General features: G+C 36.2%; 1 protein-coding gene across 1 annotated transcript in view; it reads left to right on the top strand.

The window, feature by feature from the left end:
• Positions 1–22,002, top strand: part of LOC127833527 (E3 ubiquitin-protein ligase TRIM37-like) — a 35,925-nt gene that overhangs the window by 2,843 nt on the left and 11,080 nt on the right. The window contains exons 2-6 of the mRNA XM_052358828.1: positions 16,242–16,343; positions 16,760–16,800; positions 17,592–17,705; positions 19,189–19,276; positions 19,985–20,107. Of these exons, the coding sequence (XP_052214788.1) occupies positions 16,242–16,343; positions 16,760–16,800; positions 17,592–17,705; positions 19,189–19,276; positions 19,985–20,107 (468 nt within the window). The remainder of the gene's footprint in view (positions 1–16,241; positions 16,344–16,759; positions 16,801–17,591; positions 17,706–19,188; positions 19,277–19,984; positions 20,108–22,002) is intronic.

Genomic DNA, 22,002 nt, shown 5'->3' with positions numbered 1-22,002 from the left:
TATCATGACAGTGTAAGCATAGAGAACCCAGTCTGTAAAGAAGTGTTCCGAAACCATATGTCATCATTACATATAACAAGCGAGGACTGCGTACGAATAGAAAAAATGACAAAAGGTCAAAGCAAGAACGACACATGGATGGAAGCTAGGATATGGCGCATTACAAGTTCTATGTTTGGGACTGTATGCAAGAAGAGAGTGGATACAAAACCTGATAGTATCATAAAGAACATCATGAACTATTCTTCATTTGATACTGCAGCTACAAGGTGGGGGAGAAACCATGAAGCAGCAGCACGTCAAGTTTACCAGAATATCATTCAGACATCACATCCTGGATTGAAGGTTTTTGGATCTGGACTTGTTATTAATGTAGATCACCCACATTTAGGGACAAGTCCTGATGGTGTTGTGGACTGTTGTGAGAAATGCCAGGACAGGTGTGGTGTTTTGGAAATTAAATGTCCATACAAACATAGGAATGCTTCTGTTTATGAGGCCTGTCAAGACAAATCCTTTTGTTGTTCTGTGCACAAAGGAAAGATTTCATTAAAAAAGACACATTCTTTCTATTACCAAATCCAAGGTCAGATGGCATTGACTGGACGACATTGGTGTGACTTCTTTGTTTGGACATTGAAAGGACATTGTGTTGAAAGAATTCCCTTTGATGCTAGTTTCTGAAAAGAAATGTCATCAAAGTTGAATTTGTTTTACGAACACTATGTTGTTCCAGAATTCTTTACGGAGCGTATTAAACGCGGAAAGGAACTTGTGTGAATGGATTCTTCGACCAATAATGTGAATATTCAAACTGTGAATGGATTGATTCATTCATTGAATTCATATTGCTTGTGACACTAAGAGTTGAATTTGATAAAAGACAGTAAATAAGACAATTGATCATTCATTCTTCATATGTCATTTGAATATATTGAGGTCCATTTATTAAATATATTCTGATTTCTATGTATGTTTTCAACACATAATGTGTTGTTGTTTAGATTTTGTTTTTAAATGCTGGAAATAAAAGTTGGTATGTCCTTATGTGTGCTTTTATCTTGCGTGATACAACATTCATCTTAATATCATAAGGTTTTAACCTGATAGCATACACAGATGGCCAAATAAAAAAAAGTATGTGTTACACGCAGGTTTTGCAAGGTTTAGTCTTGAAATGTAGCATTCCATAAAAGCACTTATAATAATTTAAGTTAAACTCATAACAAAAATCCCAGCTTAGCACAGATATCTTAAATTGCATGAAACACATAACTTTTTGTTAGAGCCTAATCACAAAATATCCAAAGAATGGTACTTGTATCTTTATTCATTATCAATGCAAGCAACAACAAATAAATTAACAAAACAAATATAGCGCGTTAAATATTCAAACACACAATAAAATGTTGCGAAATATCAGAAGCACAATTAGAATACTTCTTTAACCCATTTCCACTCAGAAGCGAAGATAAAATCGCTATGTGCAAACAGCAAAATACCAGAACAGCCTGCGAGTAACTCGCAGTCTGTTCAGGTTTTATGCTGTTTGCTGCTCATCAGTATCTAATGGTTGAAAATGAAGACTTGAAAACTTGAATCTAGTAAGAAAGGTCTTTAACCCTTTGCATGCTGGGAAATTTTTCGTCTGCTAAAATGTTGTCTGCTGAATTTCTAAAATTAGCATTTTCTTCGATTGTTTTTTTAAAGAATACTATCAGAATAGCAAACAGTTTGGATCCAGATGAGACGCCAAGTCTGTGGCGTCTCATCTGGATCCAAACTGTTTGCAAAGGCCTTCAAAATTCGGTTCCCGCACTGAAAGGGTTAATTAAATGTAACTTTCTAAGGGAATACAAATTCGTCAAAATATGTATCTATTAAAGTGGTAAAGGGTTAATTCATTTTTTTAAATTTGATAAAACTTATGATTTTACAACCAATTATTTTGAATAATCATTGTTTTATTGTCTTAAGGGGATATCAACAGCTAGAAACTGTATTTTATTTTCTGTAAGTAATACATTTTAAAAAAACTCGATAAGATTTAATTGAGTGTTGTTCCTTGATTTTTATTAATTGTGTTCGTTTTTGACTACTTGCTGTTACACTGTTGATATGGTCCTTAAAGTTTTCACACAATTCAGAATTTAATCCCTTGAAACATCCCTTCATTAAGAACTAAATCAAAGAATTAAAAAAGTTGCAATAGTAAAACAAGTGTTTATGAACTTTTTAACTGTGTCAAAGCATTTAAGTCATTGAATGCAGATTTTTACACATGCCATTACAGAATTTCTCATTTAGTGATCCTGTATCAAGGGAGGGTGAACATTTGACAAGGCAGCACATATGTTGAGTATATGCGATGCTTGTCTAGGCATTGTAATCGGCATAACACCTTGAAGTATGCGGAAATTCTTTAATCTTTCCATGGCACGTTCCACATCTATTAGAAGATTGGCAATTCTTCTTGTTTCTTCCACCTGTCGGCGATTAAAGCGCTGAAATTTCATGGGTGGAATTATTAGGTGTAGCCCCCTTGGGGTTGTCAAGTCCGATATTAAGAATCCTTTGTCCGCCATAACTGCATCTCCAGCCTCACAGAGTTCCAGCAGACCACTTTTAATAGTGATTTGTTTGTCACTTATACCACCACTCCACAAATCTGATACAAATGTTATCACACCAGTGGGACTAATTCCTATTAAGGCCTTCCATGTCATGTGTGATTTGTAGTGTGAGTACAGTAATGTTTTGGCAGCCAATGATTGTGGATTTTGCGTGTAAAATTCTGTACAGTCTATTATTACTCTATAGTTTGGGTACTTCTTAAATTTAGCTGGCATATTCTCTCTTATAAATCTTCTAGATATCCATGGTATCATTGATGCCAATTTCACACTTAGATACATGATTCACTGCTTATTAATGTTACTGCAGGTTGCTTTTGAAATGCGGAATCTGTAGGCCAAGTCTTCTAAAAGCAAACCAAGTCTCAAGCGCATCAGAACTAGCAAAAATTCATCCACCAGTCGAAGTGTTCTAGGCCGTCCCTTGTTCTCCCCATTTCCTGATCGGTTGGTTCTTTCCTCTGCATCGTCCAGTTCGCTAAATATTGCATCGAAAGCTGCTTTGTTTGGCAAGCCGGTGTAAAACATACACATGTTGTCACTTACAATGTCTTCAGCTACCAATTCCGGTTTGTTGCACTGAATCCCAATGTTTTTTTCAATACTACAGTTATTCATATCAGTCTGTGAAGATGTGTCACATGTCAGTTTTTGGAACAATGATAAGGTGAGATCTGTCTGTGTAGCCATGTCACACATGATCCAATCAGTTTGTATAAGCTTTGGTAGAGTCTGTGTCACAGTACATGTTTCCTTCACAGAACTAGTTATATAGTCATGCATTTGAACTGACACATGCTCTGACACAAAACAGGAGTTCAGGGAAGTGTTTTCATAGCAATCACTATCCCGGCTATCTTCGTTTTCTTGCAGGATTGCAGATGCCTCTGTTGTGTAACTTTCTTCCTCAACCTTAAAATATAAATATAAGTAAAAAAATAAATTTCATGCTTAGAATTTCAAAAAAGCATTCAATATTAATGTATCTTTATTTCTTCAATGTGTTGAATGTCAAATTATTCTTAGTTCATGTGTGATTTATACCAGAACTTAATGAAAACACATAATGCTTACAGTGCAGCGGAACAAAATACATAGTAAATTTTGTTATCCTAGTGTTCCATCTATTTTAAACACTTGCAAAAGCAAAAAGCATGTAACTGGTGTCGGTTTTATACACACTGCGGCCAATCTTACTTGTGACCGTTTTGGTCTGCCCCCTTTTTAAAAAGCAATAACATTTAAAAGAGTATTAAACTAGCAAAACCTTTTTTAAATGATTAAGATTTTGATTCAGAAATTTTGAAAATTATTCAAAACAGAACTATTTAAAGAGAGATTATACAATTTTTATATGTGTTAAATTGTAATATATTGATACAAATACAGAGCTCCAGATAAGGTTTTGTGAAATTCTTAAATTACTACCGGATTTTCAAAAAGAATTCTTAACTCTGAAATTTTATTCTTAACGTTACTACTACGTTTTGGAAAATAATTTACCTTAAAATAAATAATGATGGTTATTTTCATGCAAAAAAATCAAAATAAACATACTAGCAACTTTATTTATACGAGTTCAACAGTGTCTTATCAGTATTATACAATTTTATTTTTCAAATACCTTCATATGCCCAAACTGTGCTTAGATTGCATGCCTTAGATGAATTTTTACATATTTCACAATTAAAACAGGTCTCCCCTTCAATCTTTTCAACGATTAGCCACGGGACTTGTCCCTTCCACTCGTTCAATGTTTTTTGTGTTTAAGTTTGGACCCGTCGTGTCGCGTTTTTGTTTAGCTTTTCCGATTGTGTCGGAAACTGAACATACAACATCGTATAAGATCATTTCTATAATTTCTTTCTAAACATTTAACTTCGGCTCACTTTGCGTACAATATGTTAAAAGCGTGTTTTTGGACGCTTTGCAGTTTTTTTAAGGACGCTCTCTGGGCGCCGCCATAGTTTTTTGACAGATAGACTGTATACGCCGCTTTCATTGGAAAAAATTGCGGCAAACAAACCCGATAACCATTCTATATAAGCACCGCAAAGATCTTTAATATGCGAAAAGAACTCAATAAAAATCGATACGAACCGATGTAAAAATAATATTCGTAACTTGATTTTGTAATTCTTAATGGTACGACAAGATTTTAAAATAAATACGTAACGGACTTGAAAAATCATTCGTTATTACGAAAATACGACCCTTATCTGGAGCTCTGCAAATATGTTATAATAACACACAATAGGCAAGAAAATGATACATTAAAGAAGAATTTCATAAAATGCAGCAAATACAAAATAATGCCCCAAGCCTTTTCTGCCTCAAAGGCATAATACAACCAGGAATAGTACAACCAGGAATATTTTCACTCTGTATTCGCACCATTCATGATACTATTCACAGGTTTAGACTGAAACACAATGGTATAAGATATCAATCAGATTCACATTCACACAATTATTCTAACGTTTAACCCTTAATATCAGTGACATTAATTTATACTATCAAAAAGAGTTTTCATTACATAAAAGTAATAATACTAGAACAAATGTTCAAAAAGCTTGGTACGTAACGTCACGTGTACGAAAACATCATCAAACTGTAAAAATGACTTATACTGAATAAATATATGAAAGTGCTAATTTAGAATAACTGGCTTGGGGTATACAATAATTATACGTACACTGTTGTGGTATACAGCTTGTACATACAGTATTATACGCCTGAAAAGGCTGCGAGATCACGCCGTTGAAGAACGGAAGCCAAACGATAAACTAAAGTTATGCCGAATCGAATTGACACAACAAACAAGGTTACACGCCACTAAACTTAATGCGGTAAACCTCACACTCCCCGCCTGTTATTTCTCAAAATAACACTTTCATGAATGAATATTCTGCATTCTTACATACACAATTATCAGTTTAAGAACATAGTACATACATACACTCTAGACTTACAAAAAATACAGCATTACACATGTAATCTTATGTAATATCCTAACAATTTAAATGCTAACATCTTATATGGATATACCTTATCCAGTAGTTCAATACACCTCAATATAACCATACTGTCAGTAAATGTTACACTTTTTCATAACTTGATGCTTAACTGGAGCCTGCACTAACAAGCAGCACCAGCTCAACAACTGGTCTAGTATAAAAGACCTTCTGTTTGTCTTTAGCAACACAGACCTCCACTTTGCGGACACAACCATCTTGACTTGGAAATGTTCTCGTTACTCTGGCCATAGGCCAAAAGTTTCGAGCAACTTCTGCATCTCGTAGAAGTACGACATCGCCCACCCTAAGAGGATCATGATCTTCATGCCATATCCTACGACCTTGCAAGGACTGGAGATATTCTTTTCTCCAACGGACCCAAAACTGATTAGCAAGATACTGCACTTGCTGCCATTGACTTCTGTACAAATCTTTAACATCCATGTTACTAAGGGACACTTGATCACACTCCAACTTTTGAGTGAGAAGAGCGGAAGGGCTTAACACATCAGGGACCTCAGGGTCATTTGAGACTGGCACTATAGGGCGCGAATTGATGATAGCTGACACTTCAGCCATCAAGGTCACAAGTACATCATGAGACAAGCTCTTCACTCCAAGTAACATTGCTTCTAAGATCCGACGTGCAACACCTATCATCCGTTCCCAGACCCCTCCCATATGTGAACTATGAGGGCTGTTGAATACCCAGACTGAACCAGACTTCTTAAGATATCCCTTTACACTTTCATCCTCTACATTAATGGCTGTAACTTGAATGTTATCAATGGCCCCAACAAAGTTAGTGCCACGATCCGAGCGATACATTTTGACCTTGCCTCGGACCGAAACAAACCTACGGAGAGCATTTGTAAAGGCTGAAGAAGATAAATCCTCTAAAACCTCAATATGGACAGCCCTTAAAACCAAACACGTGAACAGAACAGCCCATCTCTTGGAAGCTGCATGTCCACCCCTGGTCCGCCTAGCTACCACCTCCCAAGGGCCAAAAACATCAACACCTACATAGCTAAAGGGTGATGCTTCCTCTACCCTATCCTCAGGTAAGTCAGACATTTTCTGACATTCAAAACGTCCTCTTAGTCGTCTACATACTACACATTTCTGAATGACTGATGACACGAGACGTTTACCCCCAGTGATCCAAAGTCCTGCAGATCTGACTGCACCTTCAGTAAATGTTCTACCTTGGTGATGAACCAAATTATGGTGATGTTCTACCAAAAGTCTAGACAGGGCATGTTTACCAGGTAGGACTATTGGGTTTTTCTCTAGCAAAGGTAACTTGCTTCTACTCAGACGACCACCAACATGCAATAATCCATCAGAACCAAGCTTTGGATCTAGAGACAAAATGGTACTATCTCTAGGTAGGGCTTTACCAACTGAGAGACATTCAACCTCTTTACTGTAAAATTCAAGTTGGACATCACGGTACAATGACAGTTTGACCTCATTCCTTAACTGCACATCCTTAGCTGCAGGACAAAGGTGCCAACCTTTACAAGGCAGGTTCTTGTGGTAAGAAACTGCTATGTGTCTGAGAGTCGACAGGGCTCTAACTAACGTATCAAAGGTAGAGAACTTACTAACTTTTCTAGCAAGCGACTGCCCTACAACAACTTTGGTTGACCTGACTACCACTTCAGGACGAATTTCCTTATCGCAATCTGGTTCCATAAGAGGATAATGCTCAGGATTTGACAGACATTCCTCTAGAAGGAAATTTGGTCCTACTAACCATGAACTCTGCTTTAGCTGTTCAACACTGGCTCCTCTACTCCCTATGTCTGCTGGGTTTAACTCGGTGGGAACATGGTTCCATTGATTTGGACTGCTAACATGCAAAATCTTTAGAACACGATTACTGACATACTGATAGAATCGTCTTGTTTTGTTACATATGTAGCCGAGCACCACCCTACTATCTGTGTAAAACACTACCTTGGTTAAACTGACGGCAAGCTGCTCCGACACACATTGGTACAATTGACAGGCTAACACTGCTGCACACAGCTCTAACCTAGGGACACTGTGACCATGCTCTGGGGCCAATTTACTTTTGCCCAACACGAAACCTATTTGTCTATCCCCGTTTGAGGCATTCCCTAGTACATACACCACTGCCGAAATTGCACTAACTGAAGCATCTGCAAACACATGCAACTCAAGTCCAGACATCTCACTTATTGAGCCCTCAAAGTAACTCCTACGAATGTCAAGAGACGTAACCTTAGCTACTTTACTAATCCAGTTTTCCCATTTCCTAGCAATGTCCTGGGGAATAGTTTCATCCCAATCTACCTTAGTAGATACTAATTCTCGAAGGATCAATCTTCCTTCAAGCACTACGGGGGCTAGAAATCCTAGCGGATCGAACAAACTGTTAATTGTTGACAGAATACCTCTCTTTGTGACAGCTTGAGCTGACATGTCTACTTTGAACATGAAACGATCATTTTCTATGCTCCACACAATTCCTAAGCTACGCTGAATTGGTAATTCACCACAATCAAGGTCTACATCTTTTAAACCTTTAGCTAAGTCATCATTGGGAAACTGTTTCAGAACTTCTGGACTATTTGAAGCGATCTTGTGCAAACGCAACTTACTAGCACTCAAAAATTTTTGAGTTCTTTGAACTAGATCAACTGCTTTCTCTACTGTTGGCTGCGATGACAACCCATCATCGACATAGAAGTCTCTGTTAACAAACGATTTGACCTCACTATCAGACTCCTCAACAGACTTCCTAAGACAGTACGTGGCAATTGCTGGTGACGGACTGTTTCCGAACACATGCTTACACATACGGTATTCAACTAACTCTTTTGATGGATCATTGTCCAGGAACCAAAAGAATCTAATCAGATTTCTATGACTCTCTTCTACACTGAATGAATAGAACATCTGCTCTATATCAGCTACAATAGCTATCTTATCTTTCCTAAACCTGAGCAGGACCCCAAGCAAACTATTTGTAAAGTCTTGGCCTTGTAAAAGCACAGAATTGAGAGAAATACCCTCAAACTTGGCCGACGAGTCAAATACAACCCTAACTTGACTGGGTTTCTTTGGGTGATACACCCCAAATAATGGCAAATACCAACATTCTTCATTTGGACCTAAATCAGGGGCTAACTCAGCATGTTTGTTCTTAAACAACTTATCCATGAACTCAAAAAAGTGAGTTTTCTTACCAGGATCCTTCTCTAGACCTTTGAGAAGAGATTCTGTCCTTCTTACAGCCTGAGTCTTGTTATTGGGTAACCGAGGTCGGTCTGAACGTAAAGGCAAAGGCGCAACCCAACTACCATCAGAATTCTTATGGACTTTCTCATCCATGCAACTAAGAAACTCTCGATCATCAATCGATAGGGAAACCTTGTCATCTGAAGGGGTTCGAATGAACAACGGATCTTTCACGGACAAAACATGATCACAACAAGGCTGAAATAATGAGGTTCTGCCATCATCAAGTACATATGTCTTGTTTACATTTACAACAGTTGGTACATGCATTTGACCTAGACATAATTCACCAACAACTACCCATCCCAAACCTAAGCGCTGAGCAAAAGGTGCACCCGGAGGGCCAAGCACTTGATCGAACACATGGTGTGCTTCTATTACATCTCGACCTAACAACAACAATACATCAGTCTGAGCATCAAAATCTGGCAAATAATCAGCAATGTTTTTCAAATGATCATGACATCTAGCATTGTCTGGTGTGCAAATCTCATTTTTATCATTTGGTATGTCAGAACACTCTATAAGAGTTGGCAAAGTATAGGAACAACTACCATCAAGTGATTCAACAACAACATTGCTAGCCCTGCGGCCACTAACAACTTTGCTACCTCCACATGTTTTAAGCACATATTCATAATTGTCACCAGTAATGCCTAACAATGAGAAGAGCTCTGGTTTGATCAAAGATCTATTGCTTTGCTCATCAATAATACAATAACATCTTGTCATATGATCAGAATTGTTTTCAGAGTACACATTTGCAAGAACAATTTTTGAACATGATTTTGAACAAAACTGTGATTCACAGATTTCTATCTCTGTACATGAAGCAGACACTGTTGGCTTCTGCTCCCCGCCTTGGAATACTGAAGGTTGAGGGGTGACTCTTGGATTCTTGTCGTACCCTGATGCTCCTGAATTCCTCTTAATATCACTCTGATAGACACTATGAGAAAGATCTTTGCCACATTCTTTGGCCACATGTTGACTACTATAACACTTGAAACACAACCTTTTTTCACTGAGCAACTTTCTTCTACTTTCGTATGGCATTTCCTGAAACACTCTGCACTCTTGTAGTGTGTGTGGTGTTCTGTGTATGGGACACTTGTTTTCAGGAACCGATGTCTTCTTGACTGTTACTGGTGGTTTCTCGTGACGACATGAGTTTACGGCAGTAGACCTATTCGCAAACGTCGGACTCTCGGTCTCGTAATGGAAACTTGGGTCATTTCTTATCTTACTCTGTTGTCGAATGAATTTCGAGAATTCACTGAAGGGAGGGAAAGCAACATCGTTGACTTCTTTGTACCTTGTTGCTGCTGCGGTCCACTTCTCCTGAATGTTGTGCGGAAGTTTACACACTATGGGGTTGATACCTATCGCTGCATCAAAATATGATAATATTGTGGAAAACTTGGGGTTGGTTTTGAGTCCCTCTATCTCGGACAACAGATCCGACAGATCGTAAAGTAATGTTGGATTCCTTGGTGGTATCTTGGGAAAAGCTGACAGTCTTTTCATGGTAGCATGGTAGACACTTTCGGGAGAGCCAAACCTTTCATCTAGTCTTGTCCAAACCTTGTTAAGTCCTTCTACTGGATCAGTGATATATGCTGATTTTAGGGAAAGTGCTTGTCTTTTACTGGTTGGACCCAGCCACTTTATCAACATATCGATTTCCTCACTCGGCGAGGCACTAATTTCACTCATGACTGCTTTAAAAGTCTGTCTCCATGAATTGTAGTTTTCAGGTTGGTCATTGAATGAAGTTATTCTTGAATAGAGCAAGTCCTTTTTTAGCAGAAATTTTGTTTTATCACTTGCAGTTTCATTCACAACGTTAACATTATCTGGTAAATTGTTAATGAATTCCGCAGTTAGTTGTTTCTTTGTAGTTTCAGGAAGTTCAGGAATTTCATTAACACTTTCGCACTCTGCCTCTGTGAGTGCAGCCTCCCTTTTTTGTTGCAGAAGTTTCAAATCTATTTCCAGCTCTGCTTTTTGTCTTTCGACATCTGCTCTCTTTTTCTCTAAATAAGCTTGTTCTTCCGCGAAGGCCACACGTGCTTTAGCAGCTCTAAGTCTGGCTTGACTTGATGTTCTCGAACTAGACGATTTAGCGTCTGACTGATTGAGAGACCGTAAAAAGTCATTGGTTATTTGACGGTAACTAATTAATTTGTCTGCAATTTCACGATCTTTATCAATGCTTTCTTTCGTTCTTGTGTTTTCAAGAAATCTTCGAAATTCTGTGGCAATCCTATCAACTTCTCTAAAATCTGTCACAATTTGAGTCTTCAACGACTTAATTTGAATTTCGTCTAACTCGTCAATGTTTCCATTTTCTTCAATACTATCTGAGATGACCTTCCAATGTTTTTCAAGCTGAGATTCAAACTTGGTTACCTTCTCTTCGTAAGAACCCATGGCTTTCCACGTTAATGTTCTAACTCTGAAAGTCATTTAACTGAAATTACATCAAGTACATGTACCACTGTCATCTGGTCATCAGATTATTTACTTCGTGTAGGGATACACAGTTCATCTTCCTTGTACAAATTGTACGTGAACAGTTCTAAACTTTTCTGCCTCAAAGGCATAATACAACCAGGAATAGTACAACCAGGAATATTTTCACTCTGTATTCGCACCATTCATGATACTATTCACAGGTTTAGACTGAAACACAATGGTATAAGATATCAATCAGATTCACATTCACACAATTATTCTAACGTTTAACCCTTAATATCAGTGACATTAATTTATACTATCAAAAAGAGTTTTCATTACATAAAAGTAATAATACTAGAACAAATGTTCAAAAAGTTTGGTACGTAACGTCACGTGTACGAAAACATCATCAAACTGTAAAAATGACTTATACTGAATAAATATATGAAAGTGCTAATTTAGAATAACTGGCTTGGGGTATACAATAATTATACGTACACTGTTGTGGTATACAGCTTGTACATACAGTATTATACGCCTGAAAAGGCTGCGAGATCACGCCGTTGAAGAACGGAAGCCAAACGATAAACTAAAGTTATGCCGAATCGAATTGACACAACAAACAAGGTTACACGCCACTAAACTTAATGCGGTAAACCTCACAAAGCCGATTGCGACGAAGATATTTTGTAGATATTTTCCTACAATAACCGAAGCATTTGTCTTTTTAGTTAGTGTTCGTGTGTCGTATGAATCGATATCGCTGCAAGAATTTTAAATGAACTGTTAAACTAAATTTAGATTCACATTGTACATGCATGATATACATGCTGGCCAATTTGCCTGTACAGTTGTTTTCGATTTCAGAATTAAACATCTACCTTATTTCGCATTTTTGACACATGTTATTCTTATCTTTTATTTTAATTTAAATTCAAAAATGTGTATAATAAGTTTTTTACACATTTCATATAAATTCATGAATATTTGACAAAATAGTTTAGTCCCTATTTTTTTCAAACATAACATATCTTTGTTTTTAAATTTCCAAATAATTACATAATTTATTGAAATAAAGCAGGTTTCTCATAGAATGAATTTTTTGATAGACATAGTCCCTTTAATAACCATCAGTCTGGTCACTGAAAGTAAAAACAATTTGACGAATAAGAATTCACATACCTCCGATGTTTTAAAGATCTTCTGCTTGTTGTTCACCATGAAGATACTGGGAATTTGGTTCTTGCTGTTGTAGACCCCATCAACAAAATGTGCTGAACACAGCCGATCGTTCTTGATCTTCAAAACGAAGCCAGTGCTGACAGTTTTCAGTCTTTTGATCCATAGTTTTCTCACTTTTTCGTCGGCTGGAAATCTATGCAACCTCACTTGTTTCCCATCTACTAATTTTCCCCGAAAATTACTGCAAATACAGCAGTAATTCCGTTTCTTCTCGGTTGATTTGTGTTCTAGATTCGATAAGTCGTCCATTGCGCAATAATTTGCTAACCACCGGAAATTGATGATTTACCTCCTCAGCGAAGAGCAGTAAAGGGGGGTAATTTTCAGGGGCGGTAACAATAGTTATTGAACTGGCTAATTAATTAGTGAAAACATCATTTTGAATGATAAATAATCATATTATAACGAAAAATTATCTTTTCTGAAAAAAAAAATTCACAATCAAATATATATATAACAAGGTATGCAACTCAAAATCACCCCAAAACGGGGTGCATCGCTTTGAACAGCCATATCTTCATCAATTCTGCAGCGATTTTCACGATCTCAGTCTTATTCAATGCAGAAATGAATTTCCTTTCTGGAACTGTATATGTCTTGCAATATTTTTACAAATGCTGGTTCAACTTTTAAGAAATAATACGATACACAACTCGCATGACCCAGTTGACAATGATCATGCAGTCTTTATGAATGAAATCTCCAGTTGTAAAGACACACCTCCACATTGGACCAATGAAATCACTCGTTTGTTTAAAATGTCAGTAAGTTGAAATGTATGTAAACAAAGGTTTCAAACAGTGCTGGACAGAGTTAGTCTTGATGCATAATGTAACGACAAGAACGGTAATAATATTTTTTCATACGTTTTATTGAATTATGGTATCGAAGTACATGAACTTTGGAGGGAAGATGCCCTTTACTCTGTGAAGATTTCAGTCTTAAAGACTGCATGATCATTGTCAACTGGGTCATGCGAGTTGAGTATCGTGTTATTTCTTAAAAGTTGACCCAGAAATTCATTTCTGCGTTGAATAAGACCAAGATCGTGAAAATCGCTGCACTATTGAAGAAGATATGGCTGTTCAAAGCGATGCACCCCGTTTTGGGGTGATTTTGAGTTGCATACCTTGTTATATATATATTTGATAGTAATTTTTTTTTCATAAAATTTAATTTTTCATTATAATATGATTATTTATCATTGAAAATGATGTTTCCACTAATTAATATCATAGCCACACGCTAACCACCTGTGGTTCAAACCATAGAGCTGCAGAGGGAAACTAACAAAATGTTGCATTTTCCAAAAAAAAATTATTTTTTTAACCTTAAATTGGGAATTTGTTGGGAAATTTGTAGTTTTTTCGTAATTGGGAAAGTGCCGTTTACCGGTACTTTATAAAGAAGGAAAAAAATCACTGCAGATTATTCATTTCATTGAACCTTATTCATTTCATTGAACCTGTAAATCAACCCCCACAGCTGACAGAAAACCTTTTAACAATAGGTGATGTTTTAAAATTTGTGAAATTTGATAATAAGCAGAAGTTGATTTATAATATATACAAATGTACAAATGACCAAATGTAACTTTTAAACAATTTGAATTGAGCTTTATTTTATGATGTTTGATTTATTTTTCCTTTTAGATGATATACATTTGTGTGATACTAGGTTTATATATAAATAATTCTGGAACATTTATGCAGCATACTGTTAAATTACTGTTAACATTATTATATTATGTTGGTAATCTGGTTAATCAAGTGGGAAAAATGTTATTTATATAAAAATTAATCTTACTTAGACTTATGAAGGTACTTATTGTTATTTATGAATTAACATACTTCAAGTAATAAAAATATAGTCAATGCCATTATTCATTAATGAAGTAAGGTTCCTTAAGTGATTGTTCTTATTAATAAAGTTGGAATAACCGGCCTTTTTCACCGCAATAAAGTGGCGACAACTTTTGTTAGGCCAGTGAAAACCCTGAATATAGTATCAATACAAGGAAAACAATATTTTATTACATTATTATGCCCCCCTTCGAAGAAGAGAGGGTATATTGCTTTGCTCATGTCGGTCGGTCTGTCGGTCCGTCCACCAGGTGGTTGTTAGATGATAACTCAAGAACGCTTGGGCCTAGGATCATGAAACTTCATATGTACATTGATCATGACTCGCAGATGACCCCTATTAATTTTGAGGTCACTAGGTCAAAGGTCAAGGTCACGGTGACCCGAAATAGTAAAATAGTTTCCGGATGATAACTCAAGAACGCTTAGGCCTAGGATCATGAAACTTCATAGGTAGATTGATAATGACTGGCAGATGACACCTATTGATTTTCAGTTCACTTGGTCAAAGGTCAAGGTCAAAGTGACTCGAAACAGTAAAATGGTTTCCGGATGATAACTAAAGAATGCTTATGCCTAGGATCATGAAACTTCATAGGTACATTGATCATGACTCGCAGATGACCCCTATTGATTTTCAGGTCACTAGGTCAAAGGTCAAGGTCACAGTGACTCTAAACAGTAAATGGTTTCCAGATGATAACTCAAGAACGCTTAGTCCTAGGATCATGAAACTTCATAGGTACATTGATCATGACTGGCAGATGACCCCTATTGATTTTAAGCTCATTAGGTCAAAGGTCAAGGTCGCAGTGACAAAAAACGGAATCACACAATGGCTGCCACTACAACTGACAGCCCATTTGAGGGCATGCATGTTTTACAAACAGCCCTTGTTTTAATTACATCTAACAAAGTATGTGACTATATTAAAGTTATATGGTTTTGTTCTTATAATTTGACTTATTAAAAAGTGTTATATTAAATTATATTTTCCCAAATCATTTGACTTTTTGTGCAGAACAATTCCTTATCCTGAAGTAGCAATTTTTCAAAATTGCTTAAAAAACGCCTACATTGTATTCTAGTGTGTTGTGACTTTGTTTGAATCATTGTGTTTTGCATAAGTTTTGAAGCCAGTACAAAACAAACTTAGTTTTCAGCAAATACTTTTTTTGGTGCAAAAGTTTATTTTGTGATTAATTATTTTAATTGGCATTAAAGTAATTATCGTTACATGTATGTTATGTTAATTTCCATATGATTTTTATCTAAGGCTGTTTTCGGAGAAAGCCCGAGGTATTGTTATAGCCAGCTTGTCCGACGTCGGTGTGGTGCTAAAACCTTAACGTTGGCTCTAAAATCAAAGTGCTTCCACCTACAACTTTGAAACTTCATATGTAGCTGCACCTTAATGAGTTCTACATGCCACAACCGTTTTGGGTCACTAGGTCAAAGGTCAAGGTCCCTGTGACCTCTTATATATATGTATATATATATATATATATATATATATATATATATATATATATATATATATATATATATATATATATATATATATATATATATATATATATATAAGCTTTCATTTATTTAAAACTGCACCCACAGTCTAGCGTTGGCAGCCACTATGCAGTGCTCTTGTTGTATTTTATAGTTAAAATACTATTGAATAAAATTTAATTATAAATATTTTGGTCACGCCTGACTGAAATCTTATCCTATTATAATATATAATTGATTTATTTTAGAGTTTGACTGAGGTGTTCAGATGCTTCATCTGTATGGAAAAATTGAGAGATGCCAGACTGTGTCCTCATTGTTCCAAACTCTGCTGCTATGCCTGCATACGGGTATGTATGTCGCAGTTGGGAGTTAAAAGGGGCCATGTTCCTATGCAATCTGTGGGACGACACTTTATTCTCATTCATTATGCCAAGTGCTCCCAGATTGATGCTCAGATTAAAACTCTGAATTACTGTTTGCCATGAACGCAAGTTAAATGGATTACAATCTGTGAAAATGTTACTAGATATAACAAGTGTTAATTGGACATAAACTTAAACTGCTATATTGCTCAGGGCTTTTTTCTTTATTTTGACAAAGGGCCTGCCTTCCATTTTAGGGAACAAATTATTGACAAAACTGAAAAAGGGGAACACATTTATAATTGCTTACAAAGCCATACTTGCATTGCTAAATAATATTGACTTGGAACAAACAAAATTCAAATTTAAATGAATGCCATGACTGTTTTTGTGTGTTACAGAGATGGCTTACAGAGACGAGAATGCAGTGTCCACATTGTAGGTGGGTAAACAAATACTGCAAAGTCTTCTTTAAAACGTTTTGACAACTTGTCATACATGAGAACCTTGTGATAAAATTGCATTTATTTGGAATAACAGAATTTGATCCATTCTATGTTTTATATTGCTACTCACTAAGAAGACTGTAATTAATTATCATGGTTGTGTAAAATTATTTTTTGTTTTAAAATAAACTTGTTGTAAAATATAAATCAATTTGTCATGATGACAGGTTAATGGTGTTGCATCCCTGTTTATGTGCCTTTCGATTGTATACATTAACTCTAGATGTGGTTGCATAAGGGAATTCACTGTGTCCATATAACAATTGTTTATAACTTTTATTGTAATATATTTGCATGAATACACATGTATATTTGTGACAAGTGTAATTTGTATTTTATGTAAAATAAAGACAAGCCAACAAATATTAATTGCCTGCAACAAAAAGAACAATTGTATGTGAGGTAACTTTTTCTTAACAAAAACAGTACACATTCACACTTTTCCAATCATTGTCTGGTGTTTAGCACTTTCCCACTCAGAGGCAAAGTGAAAATTGCTATGTGCAAATAGCATAAAACCAGAACAGCCTGTGAGTAACTCGCAGTCTGTTCAGGTTGTATGCTGTTTGCTGCTAATCAGTATCTAAAGGTCGGAATTGAAGCCTTTTAAACTTCAATCAAGTAAGAAAGGTCTTTAATTTAATTTATCTTTCTAAGGACTACAAATGTGTAAAAATATGTATGTAAGTGTTAAAGGGTCAAAATCCAAAGTTTCTTATGTTTACAGGGCACCTCTGCACATGACTGACCTTGTGAACTGTCGCTGGGCGGAGGAAGTGACCCAGCAATTAGATCTGCTACAGCACACGATTCCACCGAAAAACAAGGGAGAGAATGACATGTATGAACCTTCATAATTAAAAAATTATTTGAGCCAATTGTTCTGAGAAAACTGAGCTTAATTGATGTAAGTCTGCAGTCTGCACAGGCTTATAAGGGAAGGCACTTTCCACTTAAACTGGATGTTTGGTTAGAAGAAACTTTCTTTGAAAAATATTTCCATAAAGGCAAAAGTTTTGCCCTAGATTTGGGACCTCAACTGCATTGTGTCTAGTTTTCTCAGATTGCAGTTCAATTATTATACATGGATAGATGAGTTATACTTGTAAACATACGATTTGACTTTAGAAATCAGAATGCAGAGTAATTGACAAATAAACCTTTAATCTGGCATTTTGATGTCACACCTACATATACATCTGTTGTATCGTTTGAATGGACATGTATACTTGAATTATGTACATTGTATTATTAGGAATGCCAAGTAAGTACACCGAGTACATGTAGCAAATGTGAAAATGCAAAAATCTGCACTTTTCAATAAAACTCAGTCCAGACCTGATATTAATGTGTAACCAGTGATTTTGTTCACCCAAATGGGAACAGGTCCAGTACCCATGCCATTTGGATTTATTGCGTCGTGAAATCACCAAATTGGGAAAAAAAAGAGTCGCAAAATCTTCCAATCGGGAAAAATCAAGTTTGACTTCTACCAATTGAAGAATGGTATTTTAATGACTTTGTTTCACTTCTGTCAGCTTTAAATGACACAGGAAAGCAACATAAGCTTTTATTCACAGTCTTGCACAAGCATTGCCCATTCCCTGAATAAAAAAAAAAGCTCTGCTAGTTATAACGTACCGTAACACATTCTCAGTATTATATTAAATTAATTTAATATCAAACAGAAGAATTAACTCGTCGTCAATCAGCATTTGGCTACTGTCATCTCGACAATTTTTGTTGCAGTGTTCTGAGAGGAATGGGTGGACAAAACAGACGCCGAACTTTTTACAAAGCCAAAATCACTTAACAATTTGCCCTTCACTAGGCTTTAATTTCTTTCTGTAATACTTACTTTTGTGACTCATGGCGAATATTGCCAGAAGCATAAGAAAATTCAGACTGGTTTATATTTTGCAATAACATACTCATATTTAATGTACGAAAGTAACGTTAAATGTTTGAACCAGTCAATGATTGAGAAGTCAAATCAACCGCAAGTTAAAACGGTCTCGAAATATGTCAAGTTGGCGTTTTCGGGGACTGTTTACTCAATTTTGATTTTTTTTTGGTATGTTTTTTTTTAAATTGGGACGGGATTTTGATTGGGATTTTTTGTATGTTTTTTGAAATTGGGACGGGTTTGATTTATTTTAGGTTTGTAGGTCATTGGGAACGGGTCCGTTTACCGGACCCGTCCAAAGAAGGAAAAAAAATCACTGGTGTAACTTATTCATTATTTTTGCAACATGTGATAAGTGCTAACATAATTATTCTGATAAGAATGCTATTGAAATGTAGTGTTTTGTTGCCTATTTCAGCTGCAGTGAACACAAGGAGAAGATTAGTGTGTTCTGTGTGACCTGTAAGAAGTGCATCTGCCATCAGTGTGCGCTGTGGGAGGGCAAGGTGAATGTCAGACACGTGAGCCTTGAACTGGGCAAACCTGGCTCAATGCGTGTGTGTAAAGTGTCGTCCCAGATTAGCGTATGCAGTCCACACAGGCTTATCAGGGACAACATTTTCCGCATACACTTTATTTTTGTTGAGAAGAGATTGCCTGTAAATGATAAATATCATAAAGCATAAAGTAACATTCCTGACTAGCATATTTAGCATGGTCATTTTTAATATGACATCTGTTTATTTAGGTTCAAGCTGATGCTATACATATTTTTATTTGTCTACAATGATAATTGCCAAATTGTATGATACTGATAAATACCCTGTCTGTGTGTTTGCATGTATGTGTGTGTGGAGAGCTTTTTTGTCAAGCTGAAGGTTGAACTAGTTTATACATTTACAATAATTCACCTTAACATAATGTGAAAATCATCTATGTATGAGTCGTTTCTATTCGAAAACCAGGCTTAATTCATGTTCGTAAAGTGTCACCACAGATTATCAAAGTATATGGGATGACACTTTCGGTCTAAATTGAAATTTTCTCTAAGAAGAGACTTCCTTTAAAAAAAATATACCCTAAAAGGGAAGGGTTTCTCCCTGATAAGCCTGTGCAGACTGGAGAGGGTAATCTGTGACGGCACTTCACGTACATGCATGAAGCTCCGTTTTAACAGAACAAGGCTCAAATTATAATGAACTGTCTTTCTCCAGCATTCAGGTCACATGTTCAAGCCAGTGGACAACGAGTACAATGAGCATGTGAGGCAGGTGATGGAGGAACTGAGTTCAATCAGGCGTAGAAACATTGAGCTCATCAGTCTCATACAAGACGTGGTATGTGACGAGTTTCTGTATATTTTAGCTCACCTGAGCACAAGGAGCTCAATGGTGAGCTTTTGTGATAATCTTTTGTCCATCATGCATTGTGGGCATTTGCCTTATTAACACTCTAGAAGACACATTTAATTTCCAATCTTCTTGAAACTTGGTCAGAAGATTTGTTTCAATGACATCTTGGATGAGTTTCAAAATGGTTCCGGTCTGTTGAAAACATGGCGGCCAGGGGGAGAGGCATTAATTTTTTTATATGGCGATAGTAAAACCTTGTTAACACTCAAAGGCACATTAATTTTCAATCTTTATGCAATTTGGTTAGAACATTGAAATTTTTTATGATATCTTGGGTTGCACAGAACAGGTCAATTCCTTTGTATCTTGTTGAGGGACTTTGGGCCTTTCAGGCTGTGTGTGTATTTCGATGTTCGTGAGGTCCCTCAGCCAGGGGCTGCATTATGTCAGGACTCATTTTAGACTCACGAAAGTTGAAGGGTCGACTAAGCCTGTGCAGAGTGAACTGGCTTATTTGGTTCAACATTTACTGCCAAAACTGGATTTTAGTTTAGAAGAGACTCCCATTTCATGAAAAATACAATGAAATATTGTATTCCACTACTCATTGAATCGGGAACTTCATACGATGCAAATTAGGTATTTAAAAACATTTTAAGAAAGAAAAGTACTTTTCAAATTGGTAATTCTTGCCAACAGTTGGTGTTTAAATGAATGTTTTTATCTACAGAAGACTCTGCCTATACCTGACTCTCCGAATACCTGAAATCTCCCGATTCCGAACGCTCGGGCCAGTCCTGTATTTTTGCCTTCTATTTCTTTGTTACAAAATGTTGAATTAACCGAACTCTCTCAAAACTGGAAACCAAACGGATATCTCCTTGAATTTCGTCATTTTTAGTGTTAAATACATTTAATACACCGGACGGTCCAAATTCTCAAGATTCCCGAGGCGTGTAAATTACAATACCTAGTAAGCACGGCGTGTGCGGTGTCACACATTCAGCTCGCTCATTTATCGATAATCGGATTAAACATACCATAAAGGTGTCAAGCCTTTACCACTCTATTGAAGTTCGATTAAAGAATGTAAAACAAACTGTGAATGTCTATTATAGATGTGCGGTAACACCAAAAAGTGATTGAAGCGATCACTTTATTAAGCTTATGATAAACAGTTTAATTACAAAATTAATGCATGCCGTTGCGACGATCACTTTCTTGTGATCTTCTCGGGTAGTTGAAAAGATCTTATAGCCATTTTGAAACGCTTAAATGGTTTTGACAAGACTTGCTGAGATTTGTGTGCGTGTATGTTTTGTGAATGTTTTATGCCTTGAATAATAAATCCGGTGTCCACAACAATCGTATTTGTGTCGTAATTCTTCAAAATTGTCTATAAAGTTTGGCGCTTCCTATTTGTAACAAATAAAACTTAATGAATTCAGTGTTATTTATAGCGAGCTCGAACACAACTCACTCGCCTATATGACAAATATCACGTAAGCATGTTCATGTATGTACATGAATAAAGCACCACGCTCACTTTGGGATTAATCAAAGCAAGTCGGTATGGAATGTTTTTTTGCTTTAAATCAAATAAAAACACATTTTTTGAAGAATACTTTAAACATAAACATCACATGAGTACAGTTATCACATGATGCATGTGAATGTATATGGTTTGTTTTATTCTTATATGATTTTGTACACAATTTATTTTTCAGCAATATGTCTACTCTTCGTAAACCGGAACTCTCTGAAAACCGGACGAACAGGCCGGTCCCCAGACCCTCCGGTTTACAGAGAGTCTACTGTATATCTATATTTTATATTCCACATAATAAAATGAATCATATCTGGCTTTGGGATTATGGTGC

This window comes from Dreissena polymorpha, chromosome 1 (genome assembly GCF_020536995.1).
Source record: "Dreissena polymorpha isolate Duluth1 chromosome 1, UMN_Dpol_1.0, whole genome shotgun sequence".
NCBI lineage: Eukaryota > Metazoa > Mollusca > Bivalvia > Myida > Dreissenidae > Dreissena > Dreissena polymorpha.
The sequence above is the reverse complement of the archived record's forward strand: the minus strand, read 5'-3'. Positions and strand labels throughout refer to the sequence as shown.